The 18,153-nt window shown below is 39.4% G+C and overlaps 1 protein-coding gene across 1 annotated transcript in view; it reads left to right on the forward strand.

Moving 5' to 3' along the window:
• Dthd1 (death domain containing 1) overlaps nucleotides 1–10,006 on the forward strand; it is a 61,127-nt gene extending 51,121 nt beyond the window's left edge. The window contains 3 exon segments of the mRNA XM_028868143.2: nucleotides 4,888–4,945; nucleotides 9,685–9,960; nucleotides 9,963–10,006. Coding sequence (XP_028723976.2) covers nucleotides 4,888–4,945; nucleotides 9,685–9,960; nucleotides 9,963–10,006 — 378 coding nt within the window.
• The last annotated feature ends 8,147 nt before the right edge of the window (nucleotides 10,007–18,153 follow it).

Consider the following 18,153-nt stretch of genomic DNA (forward strand, 5'->3'; position numbering starts at 1 on the left):
CCCAGTTCTTCCCAAACTTGTGTGATAAAAGCAGGTGACTTCTACTGAGCATACATTGTGTGTCAAGAACTAACCTGAGCCATGGCATTTAAAATGCTTTACAGTCTCTCTGTCTTTATCTCCATTGCTATAAAGAGTACCAGTGAACAATTCTAGGGTCTATAAAACAGTATGATAACTGTTATCTGTCTGTCTGCCTGCCTATCTATCTATCTATCTATCTATCTATCTATCCATCCATCCATCCATCCATCTATCTATCTATACATATATACATATATTACACTAAGTAGAACAGTTTGTGATTGCCAACATACAGACATAATTAGTATAACTAGGAAAGTCAAGACTGATCAAGGCTGGATCTTGAAGAGTGAAAAGACCTACAAGGGGAACACGGGAAGTGCTGGGGGACATACTACTAGAGCACTTAATAGATACCTTTATGTCAGTTTGTTGAAAATCACACAGAAAAGCATCTGAACTCACAGATATGATCTCAGTTAAATTATTTAGTAACTTTAATCATTCAGGAAGAGGATTATACTTAGACAGGACAGAAAGAATGGTCAGCAATGTTTGGAATCCTGACAATAGAAGCTGTAAAAGTGAATATTCATATCCACGGGGCTTAGTCCAGTCCAATGGGCACTCCATAGCCACTAGTCTACAGTTCATGGGCTTCCACTAGTGTGGCCGGTCATCTCTGCACATCTTCCCATTATGATCTCGACGTCCCCTACCTGCAGAATCCCTCCTCTCTCTCATCAATTGGATTCCCGGAATTCATCCCGGTGCCTGGCCGTGGATCTCTGTATCTGCCTCCATCAGTCACTGGACAAAGACTCTATGATGACTAGCCCCCCTGGATATGGAAGATAGTTGTTTGGCTCGAATTGTTTGGGTGGTACCCAGGCAGGAGTATCGGGATCTGTCCCGGGTGCATGGGCAGGCTTTTGGGAATCCAGTGCCTATGGTGTGATACCTTGCTCAGCCTTGGTGCAGTGGGAAGGGGCTTGGACCTGCCTAGGCTCAGTGTGCCAGGCTCTGCTGACTCCCCATGGGAGACCTTGATTTGGGGGATGTGGGGATGTGGGGATGTGGGGTGGCTTAGGAGAGAGGGCTGGGGGTAGGAGGAGGTAGGAGGTGGTATGTAGAGTGAGTAGAAAATTTCTTAATAAAGAAAAATGAAAAAAATATTAAAAACTGTAACTTTTTATTCATGGATATTATGGGAAGATTCAAAGATTTTTTAATCATATATTTAATATGTATATAATATATATGGTGTGTTGTATGCATGAAAGAGAGAGACAGAGATACAGAGAGAGAAAAAATATTCATATTGCTTCAAGCCTAAGTGGTGCTTTGGGTTTCAGTTCTTTTTAGTGACATTTTATGAGAAGGAGTTCATAAATAGCAGTGTAAATATGTAACACCTGTACCTACCCAAGTTATTTATAGCTCATGTTGATATCCTTAAGAGGGTTACAGTGAGAAAAAAAAATCTGCCATATAAGTCTTGCTGGTTCTCTTTTGAAAGAGGGTAATGTATTGAGGAAAAAGTTTTAAAAGCTTAGAACCATGTTTTGATTTATTCAATAGTCTTCATGTACCATGAAAGTTGAAATTGATGAAGAAATTGTATTCAACATGCCACAATATGCTAGTTACCATACAAAAAGACTACTAATAAAAATAACAAGCCTTCCTTTAGCAGATGGCTGGGTAACAGAATGGCACCATCTGAGTAGAAAAAAAAGAGAGAGAGAAGAGAAAGGCGAGAAGTAGAGCTGTTTCTAGCTAGGAAGACACAGGGAGCCTTCTGGGGACACTGAGACCATTAGAAAGAAAGATCGCATGAGGGTATGCAGTCTATTTTGTCTTGGGGGCAGTTCTGGACACAGACAGCTTCAAAGGCAAAGTTCCAGGCAAAATAGCATACAGACAAGAATTGTGCCCAAGTAAAAACCATACAGAAAATGGATGGGGTAGTAAGCACAGGCCAGCGAGAACCAGGCAAGGGAAGATGGCATTAAAAATCCCTTATGATTTCAGGACTGACCACTTGCTATACATATAAGTAATATTATACATATGGAGAAGGTTAAGAAGGTTATATTTAGGAATTTATATTTATATAAACATATAAATGCAATAACTATTAATGAAAGAAGAGGTCATGAATTTGAAGGAGGGTGGGAAGGCATAATATATAGGAGGATTAGGATAGAAGAAATGGAAGAGAGAAATGTTATCATATTATAATCTCAAAAATTAACACATAATCCTTTATGAGGACACACATGTGTGAAAAACCCTCTGTATTTAAACATCAGAAACATTGTCATGCATCAAGATGCTTTGAGATATCTATGAGCAAAGAACAATTTCCTGGAAGCAGGAAAAAAATTACTGATACACAAAGAAAGCAATTTGATACCTACGTCTGGCCATAGGCTCAGTCCATGTAATGCCCATTGATGGGGAGGCAGATTCTGTTGAACTATTTATGGAGATGACAAGATGGCTCAGTGTTTAACAATATTTGCTGATTAATAAAAAAGACCAGAGCTAAAAGATCCCAGCACCCACATATGCTGGTTCACGGACACCTACACCTCTAACTCAAGCTTCATAGCATTTGACACAAAAGCCTTGATGGGTTCCTGCACACACAGATGCTTACACACACATAAATATTAAAATTATAAATAAATTGACATATTTCACATAGTTGATACATCAAAATTAATTTAGATTGAAGTGCTACAGTATAATACACCTGAACATATACTCATTTATTAATTTCCTCCTAGCAAAACTTCTAAATTTTATATTCTTCCATAGAACTGTGAAAAGCATTCCTGCAAGTGCTCATATTCAGTGAACTTGCTGTTTTAAGTACATAGGATGTGCCACATTTTAACACACAGTGCTTTTATCATTTTTACATCATTGCAGTGTTTTTAATTAAGGTGCTGGCAGTGTACCTCAATCTTGGTATTACAACATTTGTTATTACGTATATGGCCACTGGTTTAACCCCAGTACACACACAAACACACACACACACACACACAGAGAGAGAGAGAGAGAGAGAGAGAGAGAGAGAGAGAGAGAGAGAGAGAGAGAGAGAGAGAAATGAAAAGGTAGATTTTCAGGAAGTTGGAAAGGTAGTAGAGAGAAATATACCTTCTTTAGCCAATGTTCTTTAGTAATCACATCCCACATGACTGCAATATACTGTCAAAATCCAGAAGGTGACATCAATACATGTTTGTGTATAGCGCTGTACTATCTTATAACTCAAAGAATTGCATACCCATCGTACCATCAAAGTGCAGGACTGGTTCATTATCACAAAAACCTCTTTATCCTCCTTTATAGCCATGTCTCCTTGATCCCTACCTATCAGTAATTACCAGTAATCTTTCCCATATGGAAAAAAATTGTCATTTTAAGAATGTGATCTCAGAGAAACTAGAATATGTAACTTTTTAAAACAAACATTTTGCAGTTAGCATAACACCTATGGCAATTCTATTTAGAAACTGTTGGATGTTTCAACTTTTTTATCCCTTTTTGTCCTTCAATTATTTGTCTTTTATATTTTAGTAAGTACTGTTCCATAATTTGGATGTAGTGTTCACTTACTTAAGACCATCTTGATCATTTATGATTTTGTGTAGTTATAGATGAAACTGCAGTGAACTGTATTCAAGATTTGTGGTACAGTTTTAATAAATATATTTCACAGAGATTGAGGTAACAAATGCTCCAAAGAAACTTTGCTTCTCAGCCTCTAATTACGTGTTTAAAACAGACGTTTTGCTTCATGTCCTGTGCTATTTTTCACTTTTCCACATTAACTGTGTATAAACTGTTACTCAGGTAGTTTCAAAAGGAATGATTAACTATGTGATTAGTTCTGGAAAAAATAAGTTTTAAAGATATATGCATAACCACTTAACTTTTTTTTTGTATCCTATATACATATCATTCACACAAACCATTGTTTGACTCTCTGTTGGGTACCAAGTCCTGAGTTAAGTGTTAAGGCCCAATTCTGGCCCACATGGATTTTATGAAATATTATGTGATATTTTATTTGTACTGAAATGTGATTTTATTTATATGTTAATAAATAAAGTTGCCTGGGGGTCAGAGCTATTAGCAAGTCAGAGGAAAGCTGGGTGGTGGTGCACGCCTTTAATCCCAGCACTTGGTAGGCAGAGCTAGGTAGACCTCTGTGTATTCAAGGATACAGCCAGCATGAAGACACACACCTTTAATCTCAATACCAACCATAGAACACTTGGAGGTCTGTACAGACAAGCAGTGCCAAGGCAGTCATGTGGTTGGGTTTACAACCAATGAGAAGGCAGAACAGAAACTCTATTAAAAAAAAAAAAAGACAGACACAGAAAGTAGGTCTGTTTCAGAGAGGTAGGACCACCTCAAGAGGAAGGGTAAGGTTTTTAGCTCTTAGCTCTGACCTCTTGCCTTTCTTCTTTGCATTGGTTCTGTGTTTCTTATTGAATAAGATGGTTACTTCTACATTATGGTTTGGGTATAGAGTTTGTGTGGTACTTTATGCTAGTTCTTTTTAAATCATCTTCAATTTTAATTTTGTTTGGAGTTCATGCAGTTTCTATGGTGATACTTACATGTGTATTACTAAGTGTAAATTTCCTGAAACATTTGGGGTATAATTTGCTCTAACACAGGAAAACTACTGTTAAACATCCACATACACACACAATCTAAATTTGCAAGGTGTGTAGTTTGAGTCTTGCAAATAAGGGTGAGGTTTGGGTGGAGACTGCGGCTTGTTCATTAGTGTGTAATTTCCTCCATTTACTCTGCTTCCCTTTCTCTGAGCAGCACGAAAAAGTAATCAGCCGTCCACAGAGTACCAAAAGAGTGTCTACAGACCCTGTAGGTAAGGACCCTTGGCTTTGTCCTGGTTGTACTACTTTTTATTTTTATATAGTTTACATATTTCTGTGTTCTTTTATACAAAAGACGTGAGAGAGTGGCACTTAATCATTGCTTGCACGCCCATCAGTGGACGTCTTTGGGAATTCAATTTGTATAACGTAAAATAGCATTGGCAAATGTGTATGTAATTAAAATTGCATTGTAATTCACAGAAATATGAGCTTGAGAAAGCATCTGGCTCAGATTGTAAGAAATTTCTCAGTTTGATAAATACACTATAGTTCTGCATTATTGAAAAACTGCTCAACTTCAACTCTAACTTTCTTTTGTCAGTATCTAAATAGTGTCAATTTAGGCCAGCCTTAGATGTTACTAAAGATGTAATTGAGGTGTGTATTTCATTGAAACAGGAGAGAGTAGGTTCCTTAGTGTAATACTAAGCACTTTGAACTCTGAAACCAGAGGGAAAAATATTTGATTGTGGTTATGCATAATTAGTTAGGTTTCATATTAATAGGTATGTAGCTACCTAACAAAGATGCAAATTTCCAGACAGGATTTGACACTTTTATTCTATTTGAGCTTTTAAATGTATTATTTAATAATGTTAAAACTATGAATTCTATCATTGGTGCTCTTCAAAGGCATCATATTATTCACCATACTTTATCAGGTCCACCAGGAATGGCACAGAATCCTGATTAGCACTTATGGGTTAGTGCAGAAAATGCAGGCACCCCCGAACTGCATTGTATAGAGAATAGGAATAAACTTCATTAGTATATACTTTACCAGAGAAGTACTTTTTAAAAGAGAGCAGGTGAAGTTCACACAGCTGAAGTGGGTGAAATCCCAGAAAGTTTAACAATGTTAATTTTTAAAGAATTTTATGTTCAAATAAAAACACAATAGTTATTGTTGTCAATGACCATGAGATTGTACAGGAGCCTAACACTCCTCCTTATGTGTACTAGGAAGTTCTAGGCATCACCAAAGCTTCAGATGGAAGAATGACCATAGATAGAATTAAGCTTGGGTTGTTGACCTGTCCCATGACCAGCAAGACTAAGTCTGAAAGACAGAAGGATAGATGTAGATGAATTTCTAAACAGTCTCATTAAATAAGAAACACAGAGCCAAATGTAGGAGTGAAAGCTATAGAGATCAGAGAAATAGTGAGAGTCACCAGCTAACCTTAGCTCACCATGCCTCCACAGTAGCTTCCCAAGCGAGAGCTACTTTTTGTCTAACCTGCGCCTTTATTGCCTTGCTGTTCTATCCTCTCATTGGCTCTTAGCCCAGCTACCTCACTTACTCATCACTGCCTGTCTGTACAGACCTCCAGGTCTCTATGGTTGGTACTGGGATTAAAGGCGTGTGTCATCATGCTTGGCTGTGTCCTGGAACACACAGAGACTCTGCCTGCCATGTGATCGGATTAAGGGTGTGTGCTACCACCACCTGACTTTTATTTATGGCTGGCTATGTCCTCTGATCTCCAGGCAAACTTTACTTATTAACATACAAATAAAATATCACCACATTTCAGCACAAATAAACACATAGATAAATTCCAAAGATCTAAATGGAGACAAACTAGGGTACTCCAGACTTCTGAGCTCTACAAGAGTAGTATAAACAAAACACTTCTCATTTTTATTAAGGCAAGCAAGAGGTAGGGTGATGTTTACAGGTAGATTAAGCAAATATAAGGGCACTGGAGCCGTGTTCCTCTCATTCCATCAGGAAGAAAAAATGGAGAGAAACAGGAAGACCTCAGAAGCATAGTGTTTTCCCCCAACAAGAAAGGCCCAAAGACTGTTAGGCCCAAGCTCTACCTCCTAAGGGTTCTTCCATCTCCAAATAGCACCACAGGCTTAGAAACACCGGTCTTTTAAGGACAATATTCAAGATCCCAACTACAGCAAGAATGATCAATAGTGTGTCAACAAGGCTGAAAAACAGAAGAAATACTCCAGATCTGTAAAGTTGAGATAGTATTTAGACACAAGAGTCTGTGAAATGAGCTTTGAGAAATCTGAATAATATCTAGTATTTTAGCTTACTTGCCCAAACTATCACATTAAAAATCAAAGAAGCAAACAAATGGAATGAAGGTCAAGGGGCTAGAAAGAAGAAAAGGCCAAAGATGACAGTTTTAATTTTATAAATGTGGTATCTCAGTTATCTGTTCTCTAGCCATATTGATGAATTCTTCTCTCACAAAGAGGTGAATACTTCAGTACTATAATACGTCCAAGAAAAACAAACCTAAAGATGAAGCTGTAGTAGATTGGGGTATGTTATATATAGGAGAGAGGTAAGTCAGCAAGAGTATATGAATTCATTGAGGGGAGACATAAGAAATGAAATAATTGAGGTTGGCAAGATGGCTTAGCAGGTAAAAGTGCTCTCCATATAGGCCTAAAGACCTGAGTTCAATCTCTGAATTCTATAGTTGGAGAGGATTGACCCCAAATCTCAAACATTATCTTCTAACCTGCATACAAACACGATGGATACCATATGCACACCCACATTCTCATATGTACACCATACATATATATATATAATTTATAAAACAATAGTTCCTTTAAAAAATTCAAGCAAACTGACACAAGAAGGATCCACTGAGTCTCACACTAGGGAGATGAGTTAACTAAGGGAAGAGAGAAAATAAGGAAATCATGAACTACTACTACTACAAATCATAAAAAAAAACAATGACATAGTCTGTGGTTGTCATAGAAGATGCAGACTAAGAGCCAGTTGCTGTAAGTAGCAACCAAATGTCTCTAGGACAGTTTGAATAGGCTAAAAGGCAGAAGAAAGGATTCATTGTCATTGGTATAGAAAAATTTAAATTGAATTTAGAACATTAACAGATTTCCAAGTTGGTCAATAATCTCAAATAGTATGCTTGATAGAAAGTTGCCTAGCTGATTGCATTCAACACATTTCTCTGTGTTGAACTCTGGGAAGCCCAAGTACTTTGGAAAGTGTTAAGAATGCAGGATTAAGGTTGGAAACTGGGAAACAATGAAGACCATCATGGATAGAGAGTTGAGCCTTTAGAACAGCAATGGTTCAGAGGCAGGTGGAACTCTGCATAGATGACTGAGTGAATGGGAGGCGCCTATTAGTGATGAAGGGAAGTGCTCCTCCTTGCAGGAGCAGAGGAATTGGAGTCATGGAAGTCTAGGATGTTGAGGAAAGTAATAATGATGAAAAATTTAGGCCACATAGGAGGAATCAGTCTCATTGACTATGAAGCACAAGATTTTTCAGACTGTGAACGCATGTAGCTCAGTAGTAGAGTTAACATTCTACAGTGTGGTAGAGTGAGTACTAACCATGGGTGGGTCCTTGGTCTTGATGCAATGCAAAAGAAGAAAAGAAAACAAAAGGAAAGGAGGGGAGGGGAGGAGAGGAGAGGAGAGGAGAGGAGAGGAGAGGAGAGAGGAGAGAGGAGAGAGGAGAGAGGAGAGAGGAGAGAGGAGAGAGGAGAGGAGAGGAGAGGAGAGGAGAGGAGAGGAGAGGAGAGGAGAGGAGAGGAGAGGAGAGGAGAGGAGAGGAGAGGAGAGGAAAGGAAAGGAAAGGAAAGGAAAGGAAAGGAAAGGAAAGGAAAGGAAAGGAAAGGAAAGGAAAGGAAAGGAAAGGAAAGGAAAGGAAAGGAATGTGACGATTGGTTCCTATTTGTTTTGGAAACACAAGACAGGACAATGAGGATTGTGGTTAGAGAAGTGAATAGTTACCAGCAAGGCTGGTGATGAAGCTGCCTGCTAATTTCAGAGGAAGGATGAAGGACATGAGGAGAGGAAGATCTATGAAGTGCAGTGGACAAAATGAGTGCATTGCCTGATGCTAGGAGAACACTGTTTGGAAAAACAGGAAGGTTGTACCTGCCCCTTCTCCTAAGTAATCTTCACAGGAAAGTGGATTCAGAGTGTAATTCATGCAGGTAGTAGAAGGTGGGAGTGATGGCAAAACCAGAGAAAAGTGGCTATGATGGAAGGGAGTAGGGCAGAGGGACCTATTACAGAATGATGGTCTAAATCACACACCACAGTCACCACTAATGACTGCAAAATGGAATCAGAAATATAAGAGATGAACAGGTAGTTTCCAAGCTTGGTGAGGGCTATGTAGAGCATACTGCACAAGTTCAAGAAGCTTTCAAATCTAAGTGGTGCAGAGGTCAATGGAAATTTTAGTGTAAAGGACCCTCTATAGAAATGTCTCCTGGGTACCCTGGCTTTTGTTGCTTTTCCTATGAAAATTGACTAACTGATGTATTTATCCATCGTATTAGTATGAATAAAGATAAATATCTGTTTATACCTATAAAACATCCTCTAACAAAGTGCTTTTCAAAGAGTGGTCTGGACTTCAATATCAGCATCTACCAAGAGCTCATTGAAACACCAAATGCCCTCCTTAAGCTAATACTGCTCAATGATAATGAGAATGGTGCATAAAAATCATTTTAACAAGTCCTTCTGGTTCCTAGGGACATTAGCATCTCTAAGCCTCTGCAGTAGCTGGTGTCCTTAGATGACCATGGCATTGGCAGATATTCGGCTGCCTACCTGGGTTGTCTCATAGCTTACTGTTTCTCAGAGGCTAAATCTGAAAGCAGGTAGATTTCACATAAGCTGGTGAGGAAAGTTAGATCATTATGTGCCTAAGCAAGAGTCCTAACCTTACTATCCTCACCTAACCTTACATGTGCCCTGACAGAGGCTCTTTGGGATAACTTACTTCATTGGCTGGCTGAGGAGCTCTCTGAAGAAGGTGTTGAGGTCCTCACCGCGTCCCTCCCTCTGCGCCGCAGCACAGTTCAGCTCATCAAACTCAAGCACCCTGATGATCTAACAGAGCAGATCCATGAACTGCTTTGCTTCTGGAAACGCTCACTACCGACTTCCATGGACAAAATCCGCCTCCTGGCTCGCCATCTCCGCAAGCTGGGCCGATGTGATCTTGCAGAAGAGCTCAAATTCAAGTGGGAACACAAGTGTTCACGGAATCTCAGCCCTGGTTTGATGTGACTGCGGAATAAAGGTATGCTCACTCTTTCTTTACCCTAGAAAAGGGCTCATGGATTTTGAAGACTGGGTGTCAACTTTTTCCAGCTACTGAGTAAGACTGTTTAAGTGAGTCTGTTTGAGAGACCCACTATTGAGAAATCAACGGGAACAGAAGGGAATCCTCAGACAACTGAAGGCTTCTCTTGGGTGTCATCATCTTCAATGATAACTGACATGTTTTCTGCAATCAACAGCACCATGGGTTCAGCTAAGCTTAAACGCATTTGCAATAGAGTTTGCCCCCATCTTAGTTAGGGTTTTTATTGCTGTGGTGAGACACCATGACCACAGCAACTCTTATAAAGGAAAAACACTTAATTGGGATGGCTAACATTTTCAGAGGTTTGATCCATTATCATTATGGTGTGACATGGTGGCATGCAGGCAGGCATGATGCTGGAGAAATAGCTGAGAGCCCTACATATTGACTTAGAGGCAATGGGAAGTGGTCTGAGACACTAGGCATGCCTGATGCATGTACAAGATCTCAGAGCCCTCCTCCATAGTGGCACACTCCTTCCAACAAAACCACACCTACTACAACAAGGCCACACTTCCTAATGGTACCACTCCCTTTGGGGGCCATTTTTCTTGCAAACCACCACACCCAGTTTACATTTCAATAGCTAAGGTTGTTTTCTAAGTGTGAAGTAAATATATATTATAGCAAACAACTTTTAAATAATTTTTTATATAAAATGAAACTAGTATTTCATGACTCCAAACAACCAGTTCCAGTTAGAAGATGTCAGAAGCCTAGATGTGACAATGTGTAATAAAGGGTGCCAATGACAGGCAGTAACAAGTAGATTTTAGGAAATTGAAAATCTTAAAATAAATTAGTAGTATGAAAGCACTTCAGGCAGTTACTGGCAAAAGCTATTTTATAGCAAGGTTGCTGAGACTTGGTGACATTTCATACTCATTATTAAGGAAATTAAGCAATACAGAAAAAAAGTGAAGTTCTGTAAAGTAACCCAAGATCTCTCAGTTACTTAAAGAGGGGTGTTTATTACACAGTTAAGAGAAATCTTATTGCATAAATATTGGGTTGGAGGCAGGGAAAGAGGCATAATACTACAGCCTGAGATGTTCCCTTTATTAGGAACCTGGATTCAGGTCAAACTGGAGTTAGTGGTTTCAACACAGAAAAGAAGTTCATGACTAGCCCACACGAAGCAGAGGTGGCATTTACTAGAGATATTTCAAAATAGGAATTAGCATGCAGATTATGAGAGAAGAGAAACACCCAGAAGGAAGCAGAGTGAGGACTTCTCTAAGATCGTCACAATTGACTGTCTTATAGTTTATTAGTCAAGAAATATTTTTACACAACACCCAAAAGGTACAACTTGTATTTTCTTGTGTTCTTGAAGTGAAGAGAACAAAGTAAAATATTTAGTGCTTTTCTAACTGCAAAAAGATTTCATGTTCCTTTTATTCTGCCACTAGACATTACTATTTTACAGATATTGTTTCTTTCAGGTGTCCATCTCTCTTTCAAGAAAAATATTTTATTTTTATTCATATGGATTTATGTTTTCACACTCATATATATGATTTTGCCAACACCCCCACACACATAAGCCTCCTAGTATAGATGACCTCATCCACTCAACTCCTTAACCTCTTATTCATCTCCCCAGTGTCTTCACACACATACACACACACACACACACACATACACACAAGCATATTCATAAGCACACATCATTTTACACCTCTCACAATCTCACTGTCTATCATACCATTTACTTCACAGTCTTACACCTACCTGTGTACCTCATGTACATCTGAATGCTATAAGCAACACACCACTTTCACCTATTCAAACACGTTTCTCATTTACATAATCACTTATACACACATAGGTATATTATCAAATCAGCTTGGATTCTTTTACATAGACTCACAGGCATATCCTGTCACATGTAATCTACCTCCACATCTCATACACATATTCAACATGTATTGTAGAAGAACTTCTAAGCAGTCTTATTAAATAAGAAACACAGAGCCAAATATAGGGGTAATAGCCAAAGAGATCAGTGAAATATCGAATAGCCACTGACTAACCTTAGCTTACCACCTTGCTTCCCAAGGGAGCCTTTTCCTGTCTAACCTGCGCCTTTATTGCCTTCTTGTTCTGCCTTCTCCTTGGCTCTAAGCCCAGCCATATCACTTCCTCATCACTGCCAGTCTATACAGACCTCCAGGTCTCTATGGTTGTTGGTACTGGGATTAAAGGCGTGTGTTACCATGCTTGGCTATGTCCTTGAACACACAGAGACTCTGCCTGCCATGTGATTGGATTAAGGGTGTGTGCCACCACTGCCTGACTTCTGTTTATGGCTATGATTTCTGATCTCTAGGCAAACTTTATTTATTAACATACAAATAAAATATCACATTTCAGCACAAATAAAATATCACCACAATGTGTACCCTCAAACACTCACACAAATACACACACACACACACAATCTTTACCTGCACACTTACATTTTCACACATTCTCTCTTCTCTTACACAGTCTACTCATGCTCTACCATTTCTTCTCTCACACGTATTTAAATACGTATTTGAAAGGGAAATTCATGCATGCATCCCTTCGTACACGCCGACACAGTTTTCCCAGTGTTAAAACATTTCTCATATTATTGCAACATTAAAACCATAAAAAGCCACATAAAAATGCTCCAGAATTCCCTACAGCCACACCCCAGCCTGATGCACCTGCTTTCTGTCTGGAGTGCTGACCTACATGGATCACATTAGTAGAAGCACTGACTTCCAGTTGGGTTTGCTCACTGGTGAGACTGAGTAAGAGACTAGAGGGAGGAAGGAGAGAGGGTTGCGCTATGTTCCTCTTTTCCTTCCTGTAGTCACAGTTGTAAAACTATGTCTCTCATCTAAGCTCCTCTCCAGGAAACCACACTCCCCTGAATTTTGGTCGCTGCTTTGCTCCTTTCTTTAGGTCTGGAGATGGCACCCCCTTCCTTCTTGTGAGGAACAGCTGCACTATTCCATCTGCTTCCCATGCAGTCCCTTCTCTTTTAAGACATGGCTCTTTTATTCCTACTTAATTACCCCATCTGTGTCTTATTGAAATCTTGACCCATGTATCTCTACAATCTTGCCTCACACTCCAGAAACCTGTCTGTGCATATTTTACCACAAGAGGAATCAAGTATTTTGTATACAGTTCATAGTATCAAAAATTAATGTCTTATTTAATTATGTGCATTTTCAATGCTTTTAAGTGTTTTCTATAAAACATCACATAACATATCACAGTTAATTTTAGAAAATGTTTGAATTGAGAAATGTAACATGGATTCTCTGATGTTCGAGTTTTTAATTCAACTTTATGTTGGTGAAATGCACTCATTTTGCCATGCATGGCCATAGTTTGTTCATTTGCATTATTGCCCAATGTTTTATTATGGAAAAAATAAAATTATGCATGTATTATTTTGTTAATTTTTATTTTTTGTCTTCTCAATACAGGGTTTCCTTGTGTAGCCCTGGCTGTCCTGGGACTTGCTCTGTTGACCAGGCTGGCCTCAAAATCACAAACATCCATCTGCCTCTGCCTCTCAAACATTAGGATTAAAAACAGTCACCACCACTATCTGGCAAATTATTCATATATTCTATTGTAGATTAGCATTGAAATAAATTCTATTTTCAGATTGTCATATACAGTGCTATTATGAAAATTCTTTGCACACATTTTAGCACATATAGGCATATAATTTTATTTTAGCATACTTTTAAGTATATATATATATATAAATCATTCGTTCCTCTGCCTAAGAATGAAGTGGTAGGCTGGCAAAATTAATTTAGCCTTGCTGCTTGCTTTGTACCAGACAGGGTTAAGGATGATCTACCATTTACGTTAATCACCAACTTCACCAGTGAAAAACCTACTATCAGCGTCATTCTGCTAATTATTAAGCATTTTGTTTTACAAATTAAACAAAATTAACATTTATTATTCAAACTAACAAAATCTATGATGCTTAATCATAGTCATCTTAAATGGTTATGTCTGAAGTATGAAATTCTGAAGTATTTCAGAGAAAAATAGCAAGGTCTTCGTAAGCAATGAGTGCTTTGAGAATGTCATAATCCAGTTTTCAGAAGAGTTAACTTCTGTGGGCAAGGGTCTATTTTTCCAAGCTAGCACTTCTCAGAAAGATGCTATGATATTTTCAATGGAATATTACGTAAAGAAAAAACTAACCTGGTGGCACAGAAACTGTGGTAGTGCCCAACCAATGGCTTGTCCAGCTTGAGACCCGTGCCACAAGAGAAAGCCTGCCCCTGACATGGCCTGGAGGATCAAAAACCAGAGGCCAGAAAAACAAACAAACAAACAAAAAGATCTCTATTTTATATCTAGAATCCACTTATGAGTGAGTACATACCATGACTGTCTTTCTGGGTTTGGGTTACCTCACTCAGGATGATTTTTTCTAGTTCCATCCATTTGCCTGCAAATTTCATGCTTTCATTGTTTTTCTCTGCTGAGTAGTACTCCATTGTGTATATGTACCACATTTTTTTTTCATCCATTCTTCCGTTGATGGGCATCTAGGTTGTTTCCAGGTTCTGGCTATTACAAATATTGCTGCTATGAACATAGCTGAGCATGTATCTTTACAGTATGAATCAGCATTCCTTGGGTATATGCCCAAGAGTGGGATGGCTGGGTCTTGAGGTAGTTCGATTCCTAATTTTCTGAGAAACTGCCATACTGATTTCCACAGTGGTTGTACAAGTTTACATTCCCACCAACAGTGGAGGAGTGTTCCCTTTGCTCCACATCCTCTCCAACATTGACTGTCATTGGTGTTTTTGATCGTAGCCATTCTGACAGGTGTAAGGTGGTATCTCAGAGTCGTTTTGATTTGCATTTCTCTGATGATTAAGGATGTTGAGCATTTCTTTAAATGTCTTTCAGCCATTTGTGATTCTTGTTTGCTGATATGTAGAACTGAATGGAATTGTAAAATAAAATAAAATAAATAAGAAAAAGAAATCATAAAAAAAAGATCTCTAATGAATGATACTCTGCTAGACTCAAAAAACAAGAGCCTGGCATAATCATCACCAGAGAGATTTCATCCAGAAACTGATGGGAGCAGATGCAGAGCTCAAGAGCCAAGCCTTAGGCTGAGCTCAGTGAATTTTATGGAAGAGGGGAAGGAAGAGAGAGGAAGGATTGTAGGAGCCAGAAGGGTCAAAGGTATCCCGAGAAAACACATGAAATCAACAAACCTGGACTCATAGCAGCCCACTGGCACTGAACCAACAATCAGGGAGACTGCATGGTTCTAACCTAGGCCTTGTGCAAATAAGCTATAGTTCTGTAGCTTGGTCTTTTTGTGGGACTCCTAACAGGGGGAGCATGAGCTGTCTCTGACTCTGTTGCCGCTTTGAGGAGCCTTTTCCTCCTGCTGGATTGCCTAGTCTTATTACAACTTGATATGCCATAATTGATTGATATTCCTGGGAGGCCTGCCTTTCTCTGAAGGGAAATGGGGGTGGTGGTGGACGAGAGTGGGACTAGAAGAAAAGGAGGGAGGGGAACCTGCAACCAGGATGTAATATATGAGAGAATAAATTAATAATAAAAAAAGAAGGCCCGAAAACTAACCCGAACTGGCTCATGAACTTCAGGCCGTTAAACATCTCTCCCTCTCCACCCCAAGTGATTAAAACACCCCTAGAACTCCTGACTAGTAAAATGGTTTCCACAAGGTTCTGCCCACAAGGGCAGTGGTGGGTGGGTGAGAGGTGAATGTGGTAGGAAGTAGGTACTTGACTCAACCTTTGGTTTGATGTGGCGTATGGACAGGGAAAGGGAAATCTAAAATATTTAAGCTCTGAAGGCTCCAAATCAAACTCCCCAGCTGCTACCAGTGTCTTCAAGAAACTTTTTTTGCTCAGTGAGACTGTTTCTCAGTGAGGAGGAGTCCAGAACTGTCATGGAGTGAGAGGTTCATCGAAGATAAAAAGTCATGCTCCCTCAAATTAAAAAGGCGACTGTATGGGGGACGAAGGAAACAGTGAGTGAGGTCAATGCCAGGGCGGATGTAGGCTGGGGGATTCCCAGCAGCTTCTGTAATCTAAACTCTCAGTATGTCACAGCATGGTCTGCACATTTTCAGAGAGGGCACATCAGTCATTGATCCTTGAATCGTTACCTCTTCCAATTGTCTCCAATTTACTATAGTTTCCTTACTTGTTACCGTTGTTTACATTGTGTGAGTGAGTCAGCACCCTCCTCTCTGTACATACACAAAGGCCAGGTGCTTGTCTCCTGCTCACTGATATATTCCTATTACACAGAATTCTGCCACCAGGATTCAGCTGACCATGGCGGCAAATGTGTTCAGTGCTAGTAATCTGGAGGCTGAGACAGCAGGTCGTCAAGTTCAAGGCCAGCCTGAGCAATCCCCAAACAAACAGAAACAATAGACAAAACCCTAAAAAATTCTGTTTCAAAGTTCCTTTTCTTCTACTATGGGCTACTCTTCTAGCTACTTATCAGTCTTCTAGAGCTTATGAATTTGACAATGTTTTTGAGGTTCCCAAATTCCCAGGATAAGATTAATGTCCACTGAACCCCACCTGCAAGTACAGCCACAGCTTGTCTGTATCCAATTATAATCGCCTATCAATGCATATTTTCTCCCAATCACCTTTTAGCTTTCTTGAGCACAATTCCTTGGTTTTTGTCTATCAGTGGGGTCCCAGAGTTTTGAAAAGGACATGGCATATAGTAGGTACTCAAAAGTTCTTCATCAAATTAATGAATGAACAAGTACCCATGAACATATTGATAGGCCATCTGGACTCTAACTGTTCTATCTTTCTCCCCAAGACAACCTTGTGAGACAAATATCATGTTTGACAGGAGAAATATGTGCAAGGATTTTAACAGTCCCCCTACCATTCACAAGGCATAGGTAAAGCTAGCCACAGATTTAATAGGAATCAATACTGCTCCACACATCATAGCGCTGAAGCATCTCCTTCAAGTGATTTCTGATTCCTTACACACTGAGAAACTTTGTTCTCCACATCATCCAATATGAGAAAAAATTGCCACTTGAAATTGTATCAGTTAGGAAGGAATCCCTTACTTGCCTGGAGGATTGAAGCCACGTGGACACAGAAAGGAATTCTTGATTTACAAGCTGATGTGCCAGGCTGTGTCCAGATAAAAGGCCTCTAGCTATAGTATTGAACATCCATCTAAAATTAATGCTACCAGGGAGGGACATTTTGCACAGCAGATCTGATGCTCATATTTGCACTTGCAGCTCTGTTTTGATTTGTGCCTGTTGAAACAATAAACTGACTCCCTTGTACTAAAATAACTCTTTGATTTTGTGTAACGAGACACTGGTCATCTCTTTGATATATAGCCTGCTTTGTGGAAATGAATCAGTAATCACAATTTTGTTGTGTTCCAGATGTGTCCCTGGTGGTCCTTCCCTATCTGTGTTACCTGTATTATTCTCCTGTATTCAACTTTTGAGTTTTCAAACTAGCTGCATATTATGTCAGCTTAAATCTTGGGCTGATTTTGATAGATCTTGCTTGATTTAGCCTCATGTAGGCCCTAGGAAGTAAAATGCAAAAGTTCCTCACTGTAGCCAGGTTAAGAATGATTTCTTTTCTGTTCAAATAGACTCTGACCTATGTGGAATGGGTGTTAAAATCAGTTTCATAAGATGAAAACTCAGCCCTCTAAATCATTTTTGGATTATGGATAGTCATCAAGTCCCTCAGGTCACGTTTATGCTCATAATGTTGAAGGGCATTGTCCACTGTGTTCTACTTCCTGCCCAAAGCACTCATGCAATTTTTAACTTTTGTGCTTAGCCCTGGGTCAAGAGTAATAGGAGGGAAGAAGGAGAACAGAGAAAACTCTGTCTATGCTGACTACAAAGACTTTTCCTTTGGAGAGGTCATTTGAGAAGATGTATCTGTTCACAAGACCGAGCAGAGTGGAGCCCAGAGCCAAGATAAGGGGGTGGAACAGGGGAAGAACTCTTCACCCAGTCGGTCCCTCCAGTAAGAGAGAAATGCAGGTCTG

The sequence above is a fragment of the Peromyscus leucopus genome, chromosome 10 (assembly GCF_004664715.2).
Source record: "Peromyscus leucopus breed LL Stock chromosome 10, UCI_PerLeu_2.1, whole genome shotgun sequence".
Taxonomy (NCBI): Eukaryota; Metazoa; Chordata; class Mammalia; order Rodentia; family Cricetidae; genus Peromyscus; species Peromyscus leucopus.